At 34.9% G+C, this 21,357-nt stretch overlaps 1 protein-coding gene across 2 annotated transcripts in view; it reads right to left on the bottom strand.

Moving 5' to 3' along the window:
- Nucleotides 1-21,357, bottom strand: part of PREX2 (phosphatidylinositol-3,4,5-trisphosphate dependent Rac exchange factor 2) — a 172,753-nt gene that overhangs the window by 63,772 nt on the left and 87,624 nt on the right. For both annotated transcript variants that reach the window (XM_418285.8, XM_040691246.1), the window contains exons 20-27: nucleotides 20,554-20,690; nucleotides 17,211-17,328; nucleotides 16,189-16,373; nucleotides 13,201-13,362; nucleotides 9,988-10,210; nucleotides 9,444-9,651; nucleotides 4,189-4,368; nucleotides 739-833 (exon numbers count right to left, since the gene is read on the bottom strand). In XM_418285.8, the coding sequence (XP_418285.5) occupies nucleotides 739-833; nucleotides 4,189-4,368; nucleotides 9,444-9,651; nucleotides 9,988-10,210; nucleotides 13,201-13,362; nucleotides 16,189-16,373; nucleotides 17,211-17,328; nucleotides 20,554-20,690 (1,308 nt within the window). The remainder of the gene's footprint in view (nucleotides 1-738; nucleotides 834-4,188; nucleotides 4,369-9,443; nucleotides 9,652-9,987; nucleotides 10,211-13,200; nucleotides 13,363-16,188; nucleotides 16,374-17,210; nucleotides 17,329-20,553; nucleotides 20,691-21,357) is intronic.

Here is a 21,357-nt window from a genome sequence, read left to right as displayed (position 1 = left end):
GACTAGAATTACATTATTCATAAGGTATCGCAGATAATGTCGCATAATGTCATAATACTTTCTTAAAAAAAAACCTCTCCTGATATGACTAGCTCTAAAGTTTTCTTTCTTTATGACCAAATCTCAGCGTTGGCTCATATTCAACTACTATGCCCAGTTCTCTCTGTTTCTAAATCATTCCCAAATGATAAACTAACAGCTTAGAGCAAATATTTTTATTATTAGTCCCTAAGTATATGACCTTGTTGCACTCCATGCAGTTAAATCCCATCTCATTCCTATTAGCAGCTGCATTTATTTAAATTCAATTTGTCATGGCATAAACAAAAATGTGCTCCTATGTGGTCTCACATTCCTCCCCACAAACATACACAGCCATATCCTGCATTCTGGATGCTGACGCAGGCTGGGCAAGCATTCAGTACTCACCTAAAATGCTCCTTACTCTGTGCAACATAACTCCCTGACAAGGTCAGGGCATGAAAGTGGTAAAAATTAGTCACTCTAAGAGCTCTAACTAATTCAATCTATCTATAGAGGTGCTGGAATGCTGTCTCTCACAGAAGAACTCTTTATGTGCAGCTCTAGCTAGGCAGAAACAAAACAACACACTTCTATTACCAAGGAGGCAGCAATTTTTATAATGAAAACAGCAACAAAACTGCCAGGTAAATGAAAAGAATAAACCTGAGTAAAAGGAACCAATGACAGATTGATAGCTGACTTTTCTAAACATACCTGAATCCATTTCATCACTGTGAAAGTAAGAACTGCACTGACTGCTACAAATGCTGGTGAACGACGCAATGGAGTTCCTGTTGCTGTTGCAATCGCTTGGAAAACAAAACAAAGCAGAATTAAATAAAGCCATGTCCTTTTACACAGGCATTATATCAAAGTTATAGATTTTTTTTTCCCTTTTCTGCTTTTGACCTTAATGATGAGACAGCCCTTACAATTTTTTATTAACAGTAAAGACCTCTGTACTTAGGCAATCATAATTTACAGTTATGGTAGGGCTCAGACAACTACATTCTCTAACTCAATGATACCATTTTCATTGCTAATTTTGCATTGCAAGTAAGTATTTGCAGACTGAAAATATATACTTTCAATGTGAAACAACTAAGTTTTCTTACATGAGTGACAGTTTTTGAACCTATTGCCTCAAATAATGTACTAACTATATTTAAATTCTGTATTCGGTCCATAACTAATACAATATTACCAATGACTCCAGTTTATGACTTGCAAACTAGGGCTCATATTGGGCTTAGAACAGATTTAATCCATTTCAGTAGCAGAGAAACTCAAATTACAAACTACTTATCTCTACCAGGCTGTTTTAGTTTCAAGCTGCGACAGAACTGCTTTCTTCAGAGTGTCCGGTATGATGCTACCTTTCGGTTCTAGAAGAACAGTGTTGATAACACACCAATGTTCATAGTTGCTGCTAAGCAGTGTTGTACAAAGCCAAGGCCATTTACAGCGAAGGGCCCAAGGAGCTGGCCACAGGGATATTCCATACCATATGACATTATGCAGACGGAGTTTTTGAAGGGAATAGGAGTTCATTTCATCTATTCCACTCACTAAGAAGGGAGCTAGCTGGGCATTGGTCAGGGGTGGTGAAAAATTGCTTGTGCATCACTTGTTATATTCACTCACATATGTATTACCCTTTTCCTTTTAGTAAATAATTTTGTCTGAGCCCATTTTCTATTCTCTCCTTCATCCCACTGGTAAGTGGGGGAGCGAGCAAAGGGCTGTGTGGTGTTGAGCCAGCTGCTGGGTTAAACCACAGCACAGCCAAAATATATTTTATTAGCCCATCTTTTACAAATGTTCATTCTGTGAGAGATGTACACATTTACACATTTAACTTCAGTGCAAATTTTTATGCATAAAAAATTTCACCCATATTGGTCTAGTAAGGAGATCTGGGATTAAAATTTGAGGGTTTTTTTTTCTCCTGTTTTCTCTGCCGTAGATACTACACTCATTCACCTCGTTCTCTCTCTCAATAATAAATTGTTCCATACTGAAAAGAGACAGAGAACGTATCTACTTTTGCAGCACAGAGTAAAACTTAACCTTTTGTACTGAAAAAACTATGAAGAAAAAATTGAATTCTAAGTCTTCAACAGTGAATGATTTATTCACTTCAAGAAGATTGTCTAGATTCAGGAAATGATCAAGTAATTATCCAGTAGAGGGAGTCTTAAAAACCCCAGTGAATACAAGCTAACGCACAACTGCACCTAAAGTGCATTTAAATGTAAGGAATTGGCTCTGGTTCCATGAATCAAGACATAAATAGATATATTTTTTATATATTGCTACAATTATTCATTCATTCATAAGCTCCCTATTTGTTTTGTTTATTTTTGTAAAAATAGAAGTTACCCCTTACTATTTTTGGCATAGCAACTTACCTAGTTGGCTACAAGTGAATACGGAAAATGTTAAATTGAACCAACATAGCATAATTACAATCAAATCCATTAAATAGGTGAAAAGACATCAGTAACATGTTCCTACAGTGGATGAACGCTCCAAGGAGTATTAAGAATTTCTGGCTGGATATTAAGAAATGTTTTCTAACTAATTCTGTTCACATACAAAAGTCCCCAAAGGGAAGATGAAAGTTATTTAAAACAGGATTGTGCAAAGTATGAGAAAATGAAACATGGGAAAATGAGAAACAGATTAGACATAACAACCATATGCCATATCATTCTGCCTTGTTTTTTTTTTTTTTGTTGTTGTTGTTTTGTTTGTTTGTTGTTGTTTGTTTGGTTGGTTTTTTTGTGTTATAAGGTTTAGAATGGGGCCCTACAACATAGCATTAGGGCATTCTAACAGTTGAAATTAGCATACCAATTATAATAATGTCACAATGGGATCTGAAAATTTCAAGTTTTGTTAAACGTAATTATTTAAACAAACTAAAAAAAAAGTGATTCTACTTTCTAGTCATAATAATGAACCATGATAATGAACATATATAGCCATGGAAATAAACAGGAGGCATTAGTTTCGGATCAATCTACATGTATTCAGTATCATGGTTCACTGCTCCGAAAGTAATGCCTCCTGTTTATTTCCATGGAAACTACAACTGATACAAAGAACACAATAACACCAGTTGATAAAGTAAATTCTGAGCTACAAAACACTGATTTTCAACACAGTCACCACCATTAGCCATGCATATTCAACAGAAATGAAGAAAGCCTGCATGCCACGATCTTAAAAATCCACACCAGCAGAGGTGACCCAATGTCACTGTTAACCACTGCTGAAGTGCACCACCCACTACCTCACTGAGTTCACATTCACACTGATGAATGTCAATGCCATTTTTTCCCATAAGGAGGAACTCAGTGACACGCTTTTGCTTCATACGCACTTTCATGTCAGACATCATTTTGTCAGACTGCCCCTCTGCTGCCATCTGTCACATGGCAACAACATGCAATGGAATATTGGTGGGAATGTTCATCCTCTAGTCTGCTGTACCACCAACATCCACCTCCTCATGGGTAAACATAATAAATTAGGAAGCATTACTTTTGGAGATGCCGTTATATAATAAAGCCTTATTTTACTTGCAGCTAAAATTTAATTTAGATTTTACATCAAGGGTAATCAACCAATTCTCTCTAAGCATCAGAAGGTTGTCTTTATCAAGACCTGTGCTTGCTATAATTACTTCTTCCTTTTCAAATTTCTTTGCATTTTAATTCCCAGTAAAGGTGATGCACTATGAATTCTAGATGTGGGATGCTGCTACAGTATTGACTGGAAGAAGAAAAAGAATATGTGTTGAGAATCAGACTTTTTTTTTCCTTGAGATCAGCAAGAAGCTGTGGCCTCCTGCTTTCCATGGCAAACATTCAGATTTTGCTGGGGAGCATCATAACAGAAACTTTCTATTTCTTACAAGTAATCTAAAGAAAAGCTTTATAGCTCTGGCTGCAATATCCTATAAAGTTTAAGGACACTGAAGATCTAATAGCTAATCTATAAGCAAACAAGTTTGTTTTACATGGCATGTAACATTTCTAGAATGACTGGCATCAAGATATGTCAGAATCACTTGTTTTTATGTTCTCCTTGATTTTATACAAACACACAGGCTTGATTTGCTTGACAGACAAATAAAAATATTCTCAGCAAAAGTACCTGTAAGAATCTCTATTGCTGATAGTATCATGACCAGAATCTTCTTGTTCATCACCTGTCACACTGAAGCAGACTTTCTTTCCGTTCCTTTCCCCCTTTTCATTGTCACTGTCTGCTGGTATTAAAGGCTCAGGTGTTTTACGTTCTGATTTTGGAGAATATGTTATTGAGGAAAGAAGGCTGAGAGACAAAAAAAAAAAAATCAATATTTTTAATGTTTTTCAAAAGCAGTGCATCAACAGACTATTTCTCATCAACATCTTCCAAATATTATCCTATAATATGTCATGAGATTACATCAATTCAGTTCATATCTGTTTGAAATACTGTTCAAAACAGAGGATGAAAGTGGTATCTTCTCCTATTAAAAAGTGTTACAGTTGACTTGATCATGCTTTAATCAATGAAACTAATTAACTATTTGATCCTCTACGAATGCAAGATTCCATTTGTGGACAAAATACAGCCTATTCTTGGAGACATTCTATATTAATGCAACTACTTTAAGGCACGAATCAGGTGCTTCTCAGCACAAAACAAGGCAACAAATGAAAGAAACTATTTCTCTGTGAAAAACGTGTATTTTCTTAATTACTACTGTAGCAGATATGGCAACCTGCATCACAAACTCTTTCAAAATATTTTAAGAATTGTTATTAACATGCCTGTGTTATTTCCTCACATTCCAAGTGCCTAAGTCACTATCACTAGTAAAACTGATGATTAATCTGCAAGCTTCTGGGAAGAGCACAAAATGACATCCAGTCAAGAACAGAGAACAGTACAAACTGCTGTATTTGGAAAATGTACAGATATTGGAAGCAAAAAGACTCATATTCCTGAGTGATTAATTCATTCTGAGAATGAGATGTTCTCATTTACTTTCAAGATCAGAACAGCTAATACAGACTATCCTGTTTTAATTTCTTTTACTCAAACACTCCATTACAATGATGTTCTCAAACTAGTGTTTGGATTTGGAAGGCAGCATTTTTCTTGCAAAAACTTCTTTCTATATTGTAATTTTTCACTAAAATCAGATGACATTGAGTTCTTAAGAAATCCCGCACTTCAGAAATGTGATAGGGTAAACTATTCCCATAATACTGTTTGCTTACTGTAAAGCAATGAACACATAGCTCAAACAATGGCTCTGTCTCATTGAAATTAGGACCTGATTGATTAACATAGGGTTTGACATTAACTTGAAGAAAACGAGGATGGTAAACAAAGCTTTTTAGCAACTTCTTTCATTATTTCTGCATAGCTTTCTCCTACTAAAAACTAATGAGACAGACTGACAAATATATGTGTCAGATATGCGTATCCTGCATACAGAAAAAGGTACTGATCCTAACTATAACTGAAATGTAGATAAACTATGTATACAATAAAAATAATTCTACTGGACCTTAAACTGATCCATCCACTAGAAAGACATACTTGGGCTACACGATGCCTTAATGCTTCCTATCAGTGTGAGATCACCACTCAGCTCTTCCCCATCACTTAAGCAATCTCTTAGCAGGATTTCACAAAGATGGGAAGGAAGACAGAGTGTGCACTTTACAGCGGTGTTCAGTTTGATCTATTTTCTCCTTATGCGTTATGAAAATGTATATCTTAAAAAATCAGTTCTTGATATCCGTAAGACCAATTAGTACAGAATGTTCTGAATAACAAAATACAAAAAAAAAAAAAAAAAAAAAAAGGAATTAGATAAACACATGGGAGGTGATTCTAACTTTTCCAGAAAGGTCGATTTCAAGAAGACTCAATAGCACTGTCCACTGGAAGATGAGTTAAGAATAATTAATATATATTTCTCTTATTTTCTCGTGTTCCCATTATCACTTCCTTTTAGGATAAAAAAAAAAAAAAAAAAAAAAAAAAAAGGCCTTTGGACAGATACATTTTGGTAACTTCTTGTGGATTTTGTTGTTGCAGGAAAGTAATCAAGAGTAAGAAACAAACAAGCATAATGAATTCCTATTTCAGCTCCTGAAAATATCTTCCCCTAAGTAATTATTTGTCAAGAAACAGACAGACTATTATATCCTGTTCTTTTATGCGACTGTTTAGTCACTGCTGCCAAGATCTTGGAAAAAGACTGATGAAGGTAGCTGGAGCTTTTCCTAAGGGAGCTTTTCACTTTCTCCCAGCATGCAGGCTCTTTTTCTAAGGAAATTTTTTTGCTGAACTACTGTGAACGAAAGCTGGAACTCTGGATAACAGAGCTCTGGAGTTGGAGTTCCTGAGGTCACTGAATTGCTTTTAGAAACCCAATTCAGGGAGTCTAAAACACACAAAACCAGACCTGGTCTCAGAAAAACACATCAATCATGTTTAAAACAGACTTATTTTCTAAAGTTTCTTCTTTTTAAATATAGTACATGCACATTGTATTTTCTTTGGAGATGGTCAACCATAAACAAAATCGTCTTCAAAATCCATCTGTCAGAGAAGAAATATGTGTATGAGTACTAACTAATAGCCAGAAAGACCCTATAACTACAGAAAAGAAAAAGAAAAAAATTCCAATATACATAGAAATTTAAAACTTGACCAAAAGAACCCTCATGGATGGAACTAATCTGATATGGAACCCAAATAAACACAATTCTGTAACTATGTCAGAAACAAAAGATGTTATGGCCAGTCTGAGCATTAAGAATGGATAGCCAGTCCCTTTCCCCTAGAGCCCAAGAAAGAAAAAAGAAAGAAAAAACAACACCAATGCAACTTGTAAGTTGCTCTGACTTCTCCTCAATCCATGCAGAACTGGAAAGTGTTCAGGCTCCCAATAGGTATCTTTCAAAAAACACCTGGGATCATTGGAGCATGTTGACTGCACGTGAAAAAAAGAATATAAAGTCATCCTGTAAGAAAACAACTGAAGGCACTTATTCTTGTGTTAATGCTGGGCAACTGGCAACAGTACTAAAGAAATACTGTGATACTGTTGAACTACTTGAACAAGGAGTCAATGGAGCTTTGAGAGGCTGTGGGAAGGGAATAAATGCCTTTTTGTTTGCACCTTTCTTTTCCTATTCATACGTCTCATTTAGGAGCCATAATGGAAGTTATTATGGAGATAATGCTAGGAATACACAATCTTCTCTTACTCATCCCCTACCCATAATTCACAAGCTCTTTCAGGTGAAACACACATCTTTTTCAGTTCTCTTTCATTCACTAACAGATAGGAGAGGTTGGGCAGACATCACTGCCCCTGGATTTTGAGGGCAGGGACAAAGATCTTAGCACAGAGCAGAGACATCTGTAACATGACAGAGCAACAGTTTCTCAATGCTACTATTACGAAGGGTGCCAAACAGTCATTTAGTAGCCCAACCTGTATCATTTAGATTTAAAATTGTGCTACTGTGGTTGCATTTTCTTTTCTGATACAATCACAGTAAGGAGGGTTAGGTTTTTCTTATATAGAAAAAGGTAATTCCATAAATAAAGACACAAATCTTATTGTTGCTCATGTCAAAAGGAAAAAGCATGCTGTACAGCCTTTGTGAAGTTCAAGGATCAACATGTTTAAGTATATACCCTTAGTTGTTGGACTATGAATATTTCTAATTTGAGCACAGCTGTTCCATTATTCTCTCATTATTCTTTTTCTTAGTAATCCTAACACTTCTCTCAGGAGGTAGGTAGTAGCTGTAACTGTGTTCTGATGCAATACACTATGTACTCCTCAACTGCCCTCACCCAGCTAGTCCTGGCTTCCCTCTTGCCTGTTCAGTAATTTTAAGTAGGTCCCTTGCATACCCCATTTTCTGTACAGAACTACTTTCCTCTACAGTAATATATGCTGATGGTCCACTCAATGTCTGTTAGCAAGAAAGAAGGAAAAAGCTGAGTTTTACAAACAGTAAAAGGTAATATTTGCTAAGCAACTTCGTGTACCTTATGCAAGGTTTACTACAATGTCAGTGTATAGGAACTTCATGAAAGAGGAAAGAGTGAACCCTTGTGTTTACTTCCACAACTGTGGGACTCAAAATCAACCTAGGCAGATATATGATATACACATACAAACAATATATGTGTGTCTGTAGATACACATGTCTGTAAATATGCACTTGTATGAGTAAAAGGCTCAGAAGTTGCTGCGCTCTTACGTCACAGAATCATAGAGCCATCAAGAGGGTGGAAAGGAAAAGTGTGATTGTCTGGTAACTGGAGCTTCCTGAAACATTCACTGAACTTCCACATACGATCTCCTGACCTCCTTGAACATTGGTTACAAATACAGGCACCACAGATAGTCATTTTTTTAGCGCATCCAAGCACTGAAATCATATTAAATTTAACTACCTTCATCAGGATAATTAGTAGAAGAACTTAAAGACAATGAAAATTCTTTCTTAAAACAAAAAAAATGATAGACCAGTCTATACTTACTTTCATTCCTATGCACTGCAATACGTTACAATTACTTTTTTACTATTACTTTACCATCCCAATTATACAAAAAGATTCCTACTCATAAACTGAGAGGATAAACCATTTTATAGTCTACAAAACAACAGAAGGATATACCGCCTTTCTAAACTGAAGGTCGTGACAAAAGATCTTTTAAATTAAAATAATTACGTAATTTGTATTTTCAAAAGGAATCATTCGTATCACACATAGAATCTTTCAAAACAGAAACACCTAACGTTGTTCATCCTCAACCCAAGCAGTCAGCTCACTTATCTCACAACTGGAAAAATAAATTTTAAATCCTCGTCCTAAATTAGGACAGACTCTGATGTGACTCTGAGCCTCCCACATTCAAATCAAGTGTCCTAATCACTCAAGTACAGCTCTAGACCTAGAATCCTTCATTAAGGCTAATTTGTTTTTTAAAAATGTCTAATAAGCTAATAATCTTCCTATCAGTAAAAAATACCCTGCCAACAAATTCATCTTCAGGACTATTCAGCAATCACTGGTGAGTTATAAAGAAGCTAATTTTGTAGCTCTTCCTCTTGCTTCCACTCTTAGTGAACCTTGAAGACATATGCATTTCATATTTCTCACACCTCAAAATTATTATTCCATTCCACACAAAAGCTACAAACAAATGGGTAAAAAATAGGTACATGGGAAAAATGAAAAGAAAAATTTTGCAATTCTTACAATTTCATCTGCAGTCAATATTGATTTATTGATTCCATCCTACATATGTTCAGATTCATTAATATTGTCAATGGAAAAATTTAAAGCAAGTCTAGATGGTAGCATTCACTTACTCATCTATTTGACAGACACATGTTTCCATCTCTTTCAGTGCAGTTTGTAATTTGAACAGCAATTTCTGGTAGACATCTTGTGTTTCTAAATCTTCTTCTTTTAAGAGGTACCTCAGACCATGACCCTCTTGCTGGCTGAGAGACTGTCCTGAAGGGGCAGCCATTGTAGTAATGCTATGTTGAACATAAATCATAGGATTCAGTTTACCTAGGAAAAATACAAAGCAGTTAGATTTATATATTCTAACATAATTTCTTACGTAAAATAGGTAATAAAGTTTGAAATATTTACCCACTTGAAGCTTCATGTAATTATTTGATTTTGCATGTTATTTTGCTTATGCAAGTCTAACTACTTAAGTAAAAAGTTGGCGTGAAATTACAGTTAGCCTTTATTATGTTTTAAAGCAAATAAATATTGAAAACAGAGGATTTCATAAAGGCTTGTCTTTAATATTAATATTTTATTATTTATGATGTTATGATTTTTAATATTTTATGATTCTGTAACAGAACTACTGGACTTCACACTCTACTGGCCTACCTTGGTCAGTGTTTTTATTTCCTTTTTCATGTGAAGAATGTTTTCTGCTGTCTAACTGTACACCAAAAGCACTACCAACAGAAGTTGAGGTTTTAGGGTAAGACACTTCCATGACATTGATATGGCAATTGGTTGGACAGAAATCACTGCTGTGAAGTGGTGAAATCTTTGACTTAGCTTGCTTGAAGGTAGGCCAAGCTCTGTTTTTTAATACTCTTGAAAACTAGAAGTGGGGAAGAAAACAAAATTTTGATTAGCAGTTTTTGGTATGTCAGCACTCATCTGACAAACCTTAACTACATTATTAGAAAACAAAAGTTATAATACAGGCTATTCTTTAATTCTTAAATCCCAATTTTCTCAAAAGAGTAAAGATTTAAAAAAAAATATTTTCTATTTTTTAAAGTAAATGATACTTTTCGTATCTGTAAAAAGCTTTGTACCGAGAAGGCTATTTTCCTTGGAATACATAAAATACTAAACAGTGTTCTGGGAGTGAAAGCCTAGAAGTACTCTATGATCCAGTGCTCTATTTCACATGACATTTATAAACACTTCCTGACACAGAAATAGTTCAACAAATTTCTGAAAAGAAAAATTCTAAAATTTTAGCTTGATAAAGAATATAGAAAATAAAAATAAAGAATTTACCACTATAAATTATGAATTTCATACAGAGAAATGGCTCTCCCTAATGCTAACCATGGCTGCAGTAGTAGTACTGACAGCAGGCTGGTAAATGTGATTGTTCCCTTCTGCTCAGAACTGGTGAGGCTTCACTTAGAGTGCTGTGCCCAGTTCCGGTCTCCCCGGTACAAGAGAGACCTTGACGTACTGGAAGGAGTCTAGCAAAGGGCTACAAAGATGATGAAGGAACTGGAAAACCTGTGAGGCCAGACTCAGTCAATTGGGACCGCCTACAGAAGGATGAAGGAATCTTATCAACATATGCAAATACTCAAAGGGAAGGTGCAAAGACTGTGGAGCCAGGCTCTTTTCAGTTGTATCCAGTGACAGAACAAGGTGCAAAGAAGGAAAATATTGTACAAACCTTTGGTACTAACTCAGTTACAGAGCATAACTCATGCATAAGAATATTTTGAAGTTAACTTGTACAGTTTATTTCATACAATATGTCAGTACCAATTCAATCAATTAGGCTTTGACTAACATTTTAGCTGCACCAAGATATATTCCCTCTGAGAAGTAACAGCTTTTTGTGCTGGTACTTAAATCTCTGTTTATTTTGGTGTCATATTACTTTAGCTTGGTAAACTCTTGATTGATAAATCATATTTAAATCTTCATATTAGAAAACTATCTGGAAGGTTAGAAGAAATCCAATTATGGAATTGTTCAAAGGCTGAAGAATGTACAAATAGTTAAGAAGGGCACTAAGGACATCCAATGATGAAAATGTTTCTGCAAGCAGTACATATTTCTCATCTCTATCTCCCACACATCATTCTCCAGAGAGACCAAATGCCTGGCTAAGATTTAATCAGGTCATAAGTCAGACCCAAAATTATGTTCATGTATGTGTTGAGAAACATCTGGGACTCATGGTACTAGATTCCAAGTTTATAATGAGCAAAATGTTCTGATAAAAATAATAATAGTAGGAACTGCAGAAATCTATGGGTTTTCTATTTATAGAATTCAAACTTTCACAGTGAAACCAGGAGCCAAGCCAAGCTCAGGCATTCCAAAAGTCTTCTGTAACTATGGTTACCTTTACCTTGCCAAGAAAACGACCTATCTGTTCCTGCAATACACTGCATTATTAATTGTTATTAAAAGCTCTAACCATGAAACTATTGATTTTTGAATGTATGAGCTTAAAAGTGCAGTTTGTATCAAATATACTTTTCTAGACAGCACAAGCATGATGAAAACCTCCCAACGGCTTATGCATATCCAGTATAATACAATAAAATTTCACTTATTGTCTTGGCCTCCTGTAAAGAAAGTGTACATCATTCTCAATATTTTTTTTTTTTTTTTTTGGCTAGAGGAAAGGTACAAAATACCTCATGCTATTCAAACCCTAAATATGCTATTATTAATACTAAAACTAAGAAATTTGCTTTCAAAGCAATACGTTGATTTTAATTTGTTTTTAGAAACATGGAAATCTGTAGTTCAGGCAAACAGCTGATGTTAAATAATGCAGTATCAGTACCACTTCAATCTCTCCTGCCTCCTGCCAGGATTCAGCTCCTGAGTTTATTACATGCTTTGGTGGAGACTACCCTATCCAAGTCTTTGGAAACTTTTTTTTTTTTTTTCTTTATCCCATACTGAACTATCCTTAAAGGTTTCCCACCTCTTCCTTCAGAAAACATGCAACTTACAGAGCAGTACAAAGCTTCTACACTAAACCTCTCTCTCTCTCTCTCTTTCAGCACATGAAGTACAGGACAGTCAAATTTTGAAGTGTCACAACTCAGATTTCTTAAAACTAGTTCCTAATTCCTAATAATCAGGATGCTTTGTGGAAAAAAAAAAAAAAGAAGGCACTATGAAAAACTAAGTATGCATCATTAGCAAATGGTTGTTTAGGTTAGGTCTTGCTTAACTAAACATATACAGAAAAATACACTGACAATAGCTATAGATCACAATCTAGGTTATTTGTTCAATTCTATCTATTTAACCTAGATCTCACATGCATAAAAGTCAGAAACGTTCCGCTTATTTTGTGCTATAAAGTTTTATTAACATAAATTAATCTAACAATTTAAAGAGCTATTGCTCTTAATAGGCAGGCTAGTAAAAAGTCATACTAATTTGAAGGGCATTAGAGATGAATAAAAGAATAACAATTTGATACTTAGAATTAAGACATACTAGAAGGAAAAACAATTCTGCTGTTATGGCTTCATATTTGGTTAAAATCTGCAAGTTCACAATATTGATCAAGAACGATAGCCCTTTTGTAGGAAATATGTAGTTGATTCTATCTGCAGCTGAGCACAGAAAACAAGAAAGAATATGAACTACATAGCGTCTAAAAAAGGGATGATAAAGAATACAGCTTAAACACTATGTAATAACTCAGTTTTGGCATTCAAGGCTCAATATAGCTAATCTTTCAGCCACATTTTTTCACTGTAACAAACATTCAGGAGAATTATTCAAATCATACAATTTTGCTTGTTTATTTTCCCTTGAAAGACAATTATCACAAAGGTTAAGACATGCAGACCATACCTTTTTGTAACTAGAAATTCTTCGGTAGATATGTTCAATTTTCTCACTGCAAATAACACTGAATTTACTTTGAAGCTCAGTAGAGATTACTTCACTTAAGGAACTGAGGCTGTTGCAGTTCTGCACAAACTGCTCATCACTTTTTGCCAGTGCTTCCAAAATCTAAGAGAATAAAAACAAAATCATCACATTATGAAATAGAACCCTTTACTTATCATCCCCTATAATTTAGGCTGAAAAAGCCAGATAACCCTTTTAAAGCCTTTTAACATTATAGGCATTAACTTCACAGAACTAAATCACAAAAAAACAATGGAAACCTGGCAAGCAAAAAAGGTTTCTCTAAATTTGTCCCTGTCACTGGCATAAATTATACTTGTAACAAGTAGTTTCACTTGGCTTCTCATGACATTCTCTCATAATGGATTTACTACTAATTTCCTACTAGTGCAACCAACATGGCTCACCTGAAATTCAATATCTGCTGTAATTACTTTAGCAGTACATATTACGAAAAGCTTATGAACCAATTCATTAGTTGTAGCAAACATTCATCTGCCCATATAATTAATATTTTTTAAAAAATGAGAAAGCATATAATAAATCTGAGTGCTTTCCTTTTTTTCATTCTTTGCATACAAAACATGAAATAGTGAACAAAATAAGCCATACTGGCTAGAAAAGACTGAAGTCTTGCTATGATGAAAATAGTCCCAGCAAGTGAAGAAAGAAAACTGAAAGAAAGGAGCGTTCAACAGTTGAGGGTAGTATATAGCCCTTTTTTCAGTAAAAGATTTATTTCAGGTACTGAAATTCACTGTATGACGGAGCATGGGAGATCCCTATATTGCAGTTGTGTCCAGCCTCTGAAAATGAGTTTGAAAAGCACACATTTAAAGCCTAACAAAGGTCTAACAAAGGCACCCCAAATCCGGATTAACACATGTAAACAGAAGTGGCTTGAATTTTAGAGATAATCAACTATCTCCAAGCGATATATCATAAAAAGTGGAAAATTTTTCACAACTACACTCCAGAAGTTTAAATTACAGCTAAATAGAGAAGTTCAGTGACCTAATACAAATAACTCTTTTTGATACCAGACTGACCACATCAGCCAGTCAGTCTACATAACAATTTTACCAAAGCAATCCCATAGTATTAATATTACACCAACTTGCAAAGAATTCTGAACAAACAGCACATATAACATTAATACATCATGAGAACTATGTCTACAATTCTCTTCTGCTACTGTTCATTACTATTCTACCCATCATTGCAGCTGTAAAATACAACTTACAAGCTGGAATAGTTTAGAAAATTTTAAGAAAAAAAAATGACACTCTCCAGAGATTTTGGAGTACAAAATCTTAACTTTTTAACAAGTTGCAGATTATGCATGACAAGATCCTGAGAGAAATTTTTCTCATGTCCCCAGGAGGACGGAGGAAAGACTCACTCTTCTGCAAAAATGAGTAATTACTGCATTAAAATATTCCAATTATTTTGGTTGCACTTGCAATTTTTCAGTTTATTTAATATTATTTCAATAATTTAATGAACAGATGAAAAAATATCTTAAATGCATTAAAATTAAGTAACGTTTGCAATATAACTTTGGTTACTTGTAAGCAAAACACAATAAAGCTTTGTACAGTATCAGAAAGCAATCCAGGATTACTTCACTACACTAAATATGATGCAGAATACAAATGCTTAAAAATGCAAAGCAACAACAAATACGCAGCAAGATGAGAGAAAAGGAAATGGAGGGAAGCATAATATTTAACTGCAAGTGCAGAGTTTACATACAGAGCACCAAGAACCATTTGCAGACAACTAGGATTGATAAAATGCCACTACAGTTTTTATTACTGCTCTTGAGCAAAGGCGTCTGCTCATTTTGTTATTGTTTTTAAACCACTGGACATCTTTTGATGACTATCACTTTTCTAACATAGTCATATTATTAAAAAGCAATATGGAAGTGTAATCTTTGAATAATTAGTCAGCCTACACGCTAAGGGTTATGACACAGCATTAATTAAGGCCAGAATCAGTGTACTGAAAGTCCTGAATACAACAGTAGAAAAGTATTTCTTAAGCAGTTAGTAATTATTACCTCATTTCATATGATGTTATGAACATAGGAAGAACTAACTACTAATACAGGAACAACTAACAACAAGTCAGGCCAGTGACTTTTAGCATTATCTAGACTATTTCCAGTTTATAGGGCTGGATAACAAGCATCCCAGGGTCTTGAGAGAACTTACCAATGTGATTGTCAAACCTAAGCTAGTGGGTGGCAACCCTGACTACAGGTAGGAGGGCTGGAAGTAGAGAATCTTTAAAGGTCCCTTTCAACCCCAGCCTTTCTACTATAAACTATCAGCAAAAAACCTTCACAATTCCTTTCATGACTATTGCATGTTTTAATATTTGAAAATACTCACCAAGAAAAAACTTCAGTGTAAACTCTTAAGTTGCACTTGTTTTTTACTTCATCTCTGATTTTGCCATTGTTAGCCACCCATATATACACAGCTTTATTTTATTTTAAAACATAAAAAGACAGATGCTATGCTACTTCTATTACTCTCACTGAAACAAATTTAAGTTGTATATACTATTTTGTTTCATCAAAACCACATTTGGAAACTATTGCCTATCTTCACAACTTTTTGACGTTTCACCGAACCTTCAACTTTATTTGAAGTTTTATTTGATAATTAAGAAGATAGGAAAAGACGTAGAAAGAATGGAAGACTGAAGCTCTTTAATGTTTGTTCAGTTTAGCTCAATTTGTAACCGCATCATAACTTATTTTATTTCCTGAGTACACAATCATTCTTCTAAATGTAACAGGAACAAAGGTTACAAGATATTAAATGAAAAGCATACAATCCTAAGCAGAAAAAAAAAGATGTTGCTGCACTGATATTAAGCTTAGCAATAATAAACACATAAAAAATCATTTCATACCTTTGCAGTCAAGCTGAAAAATCCCTTTGGTTCAATCATTTTTTCTAACACGTGACACTTGATTCCAGCTGTGCTGTCATACTCGTAAACCACTCCATACTCCAGATGAACATTATCAACAGTCAGGCTTACATGATCTTTCTTCCCATCAATTATCGCCATAGTGTTAAACTTGTCAATTACCTCTAGAAAAAAGAAACACAAATCAGTAGAGGAGCACTGGCCATTGAAAAATGAATAATAAAAAGGAAACATGCAAACATTCTAGAAATAGGTATAGTCTGATGATTCTACTTGAAAATGTAGTAATATCCCAACTAGGAGCTGAGTGATTTAAAAATCAGAATGCCAGGAGGTTTATAAACATTAAAATACTACAACTTCAAGAACAGACACATCACTAGACTCTTTTTAGAAAAAGTCATTAAGGGGACTAATTCAATTTCACTTAAAATTTAGAGCTATACAATGCAATAAAAATGCATTGGGAATCTGAGTAATTCTAAATAAGCCACAAGAAAATGCCCAGAAATGAAACCACTATGTCAGCATTTACTCAGATAATACAAAATTCTCATTATCCACCTCTTTAATTATCATCCTTATACACACATATGAATCCAGACTTATCTAAATGTCAATTGCCTGAAAATAATCTGAAGGACAGCTGATTTGTTATTTCTCACGCAGTAGTCACTAACTCATCTAATTTAACCTTCAGTGATTACTAGCAGTGACAATTAAGATAATTCCTAGCACTACAAATGAGAATTGAACAATTTTTATTTAAAGTGTTCACAGAAACTTACTTTTTTTTTAAATGAGACATATAACAATTTTGAAAGAACAGCATGTTAAATTTACCTTTTTAGAATACAGAAAAAGCAAACCCTTATGTAAAGCACATCCTACTGTCTGAATGCAGCTTCATCTCTGAAAAAAAAAAAACCCACTGCCTATATTTTCCTTGCTACTTACACCAACATTCTGAGCAAAAACAAAATCAAACCAGCACCATATACCTTCCACTTTGCAGTCAAAGGCATCTCCTCCGTCATCTCCAGGAGGCTTGGCATTTGTTTTCTGAAGATCTTCCTGCACACTTTCAATGCTGTTGTAAATCCACTGTATAGAGTCTTGCTAAAAAAAAGAGAAAAAACAAACAAACAAGAAAACTTTTACAAGTGCAATTGGTAGCAAATTGTCTAACTGCTCTCAAAGATGGAATAGTAGATGTAATGCCCTGATTATTATAATCTCTATTACCTTCTGAACCCAGTTAAAAGTAGTATTTTGATAATGCAGAGAATTTTGGCTAAAGCATTTCAATTTACTTATTTATTTCAACATATACTGTCATGAAGCGGTAGCAAATCTGTGACAGTATGACATCCATCAGTTTCATGTCTCTGCCAAAAATAATCTAAGACATTTCAAGTCCAACTGCAGATTGAGAAATATTTGAGATAAGAAATTGTGAAAAAATAAAGAGAAAGAATTTTTGCTTTGCAAAATCTGCAGTTCATCCACAAGACTGGAAAGGATTATAGAATGCCAAACAAATATATAGCACGTCCACCTCATCTATCACACATATATCGCTGGCAACAAGATTACACATTACAGCCTTTTTTTGTTTTTCTTCTCCTTTTTGACAGTTACTCTATTAGATGTTTTATTTTACCACCCAATCATCAAAACACAGTAAAAGGACAGAATCTCAGGCCCCACAAGTTCATCATCTTATGCGATCAAGGTGCATGTGAATACAAGAACAGTAGATTGGTCATGCAGCCTATGAAAGCCATCTGTAAGCCTTATATCTTGTATTCTCCCCTCCCTTGTTTAGACATATGCCCATCACATCCATATGGATGGGCCTATGAAACATGGCATCTCCAGAATGCTCTTCTCTTCCCCTTACACTTCAAAAGAAGTTTGACTGTCAGTTAATCATTCCCTCTCTAACAGCTATGGCAGAATAAGCAGCACAATTATGACTAATCTGAATTCACAGAATTTAAAAAGAAGTTTGAGTCAAGAATTCAATGTTAAGCAAGAATTGCAAAAGTTTAAGTTGAATGGTGAAATGTTCAGGCAAAATGCCAAATACATCAGATTATGCTTTGATAATATACAGTATTCTGCCACCGTCTTTAACCCGTTAGTCCCAGATAACTACATTTCCACACGATCAAGGTGTGGGAAAATGTACCCTTTCTGTATAGGTTCTGTAGATTTATCCATGCTGTACTTCTCACTGAAAGGGGCTGAAATATTTAATGAGGGCCCTTGACTTTCAGAGCCCTCTGCTAGTTGTTGGAAGATACCTATGCATAAGCTGAACAACATAAATGGTTTTGAAACCCACTCGTCTTTGCAGGTACACCTGAAAGTTTGATGCTTATTTGTGGAGTCTTAAAGGTTTCCTTGTCTCAAACACATGGGCAGCACACTAAGACTGCCATGCCAATATCTAACAAGTAATATACATTGTGCCAAAGATTTTCTTTATTTCAGAATTTGAACTACTCGTGAAATAGAAGAACTACCCACTTCAATTGGAAGTCAACCCTTCAAAAGCTAACACAAGATACAATGCTATATAATTTGGAACCGTGTTCTCTAAATGCAACACGAGGGTAATAAATTAGGCATAACTGTCAAATGATTAGTATCACTGCAAATAATTGTTTGGAATTTCAAAAAGCAAAGTCAAAAAGCAGGCAAGACCAAGAGTATAAGCACTGTTCAACAGAAGTTACACAGTTATTGACACTGCAACAGCCTGAAATGAAACTTCATAATCGAGGCAGCTTGGAAGACTCCTCACACGGAGAAGTAGAATATTCAGAACACAGAAAAAGATTCATTTTCAATTATGAAATTGCCAACCACAGGAGAGACTACAATATTCATGTTAATTAAATGATAGAGTAATTACTTACACAATAGGATAAATCCAGTCATCTTCCAAATAATTAAAAATCCACACTTTTGATTACTAAATTACAGTCTAGCTGTCTTGGTACCAATAGGAATACTGCCATCTAGGCAGTTATAGCATTTGGTAGCATAAAATTCTAAACAATCATTTTCTTACAGATTCTCATGAATCCGGGGGATTTTAGTTGTTAGTGCTAAAGATACATTTTTTAGATTGAAATAAATACTCTGCACAGGAGAAATAGGTATGTATTCCAAGATATTACACAAGTGGATGAAAAAATAAAACAGCAGCAACATTGCATATAAATTCATTCCAGCCAACAGTAATTACTCCTTTTTCGATGTCATTAACTTCTGGAGGAACTCCACACTTAGACAAGAGAGAAAATGCACCTGGTACAAAATAAAATAATCTTTTATCCTAGCCAGCTTTACTATCTGTGTACATGGGTTATTTACCAGAGCCCATATTCCCATGAAGAATAGGTGAACTCTATCTTGCTATGCATGTAACAACTTCAATTTCATACTGCAGTTAAAAAAGCACAAACATTCAGGCATTTTCATGAAGACAGTATGTGCATGACACAGTTCCAATTCTTACTTAGAATTCTTATCTCATTTCTATGCAGTAGGTTTGAGAGAAGGATTTAACTCCTGAATTTAATTGGATTTTTCTTCCCAGTTAACATGCTCTGGAAGAGTTTGTGAAGTTAATTAATGATACCAGCTCACAGTTTACGAAAAATTTGCAGGAACTTGGAAAAGGTTACATTATACAATCAGAGTGGTTTTGATTTTCTTCCCTACAATTTGTATCTTGGAAGACATTAGGTTTTCTAATAAACGTATGTGAATAAGATAACAAAACTTAATATCTATATTTAAAAAAGGGAAATTTTGAGCCCTTGAACTTCCATTTATTTCCAGTATTGGAATGCAATGGGACCACAAAGGAACCTTCATAGACAAAATTTGTGCACACTGCTCTCTATTTGCTGAAGTGTTTCAAAATTTTAGAAGATCAGCTTCTTGTGTTACATTCTCAGGCTGATGAACAGGCACCTAACTGCATAAAGCCCTCTTCACAATGATAAAAGTGTGCCTCTTACTGCTTTCAAGAAAAACCTGAATTATGCCTTTAAAAATACAGTATTAAAAGTTAGCCATAAGCCTGTATTTTTCAGTGCAGAGATCAATCAGATCTTGAACATCTGTAATATACTGAGCAGTCTTCAGCTTCCATAACTCATCTGGCTTCCTACCATTTTTCTTCACCACTCCTTTCCCTTCAACACACTCAAACACAATAGGTGCATGGACAGGAAACACACCACGTGGTTTACTTTGGTTGCAGAGATTATTTCAGGAAAAAGAAATAATAGAAAACTTGCAAGATTAACAAGTGCTATGTACCTGCATTGGACGCCTATACTTCCTGCATGCTGTGACATGAGCAATAACACTTGCATGAGTCTCCTTGCTGACATTAATTCCATTCACTTTGATTATGCATTGGCCAGGATGGAGACCTGCTGCAGCTGCCACTGTTCCTATTAAAAAAAAAAAAAAAAACCAAAAACACAAAAACATGTAGTTGACAGACTTCCTCTCCTAAGCATTTCCTTTAAAGCTTACATTCCAAAAGCCCCTGACTTCGGAGTGCTTCTGAAGTCAGCTGGACTTAAAAAAAACAGAGTTCCATTGAGATTTCCAAGGATCCTGTCTGTGGTTTGGTCTTTTTACCAATTCACTAATAATAGTCCTTACAATTTTAAGCAGAATACACAAAGACAGCACAGTAGAAGTTCTAAGAAACATCAATAATTTCCAACAAAATCTATTTGTTTGAGCAACGCAAAATACATAGTTCAGCAATTTATTTCCACAGTAGAACAGCCATCTTCAGAAAAATCCTCTATATCCACTGAAAGGGTACTACAAAAAATGTGGGTTTCTCCAGGTCTTTTCAGTATGACTCAAACCTACCCTTGAAAGCCTGCTGGACTACAACCACCGACCCATTCACTTGCTTACGTCTCTCTTGCTATTGCTAGAAAGGTGCAAGTAAAGTCAAAACCTACTGGCTAAAGAAAGCAACACTGAGGTGAAGAAGCCAACTGTTATGAAAGAAAAGGCTGAATTGAATTTGCAGGGCTGACAAGTAGAAAAATCACACCACAACTTCTCAGTTGAGCATATCTTCCAAAAAATAACAGA

Source organism: Gallus gallus, chromosome 2 (assembly GCF_016699485.2).
Source record: "Gallus gallus isolate bGalGal1 chromosome 2, bGalGal1.mat.broiler.GRCg7b, whole genome shotgun sequence".
Classification (NCBI taxonomy): Eukaryota; Metazoa; Chordata; class Aves; order Galliformes; family Phasianidae; genus Gallus; species Gallus gallus.
Note: the sequence above shows the minus strand (reverse complement) of the source record. Positions and strands in the feature narration are given on the sequence as shown.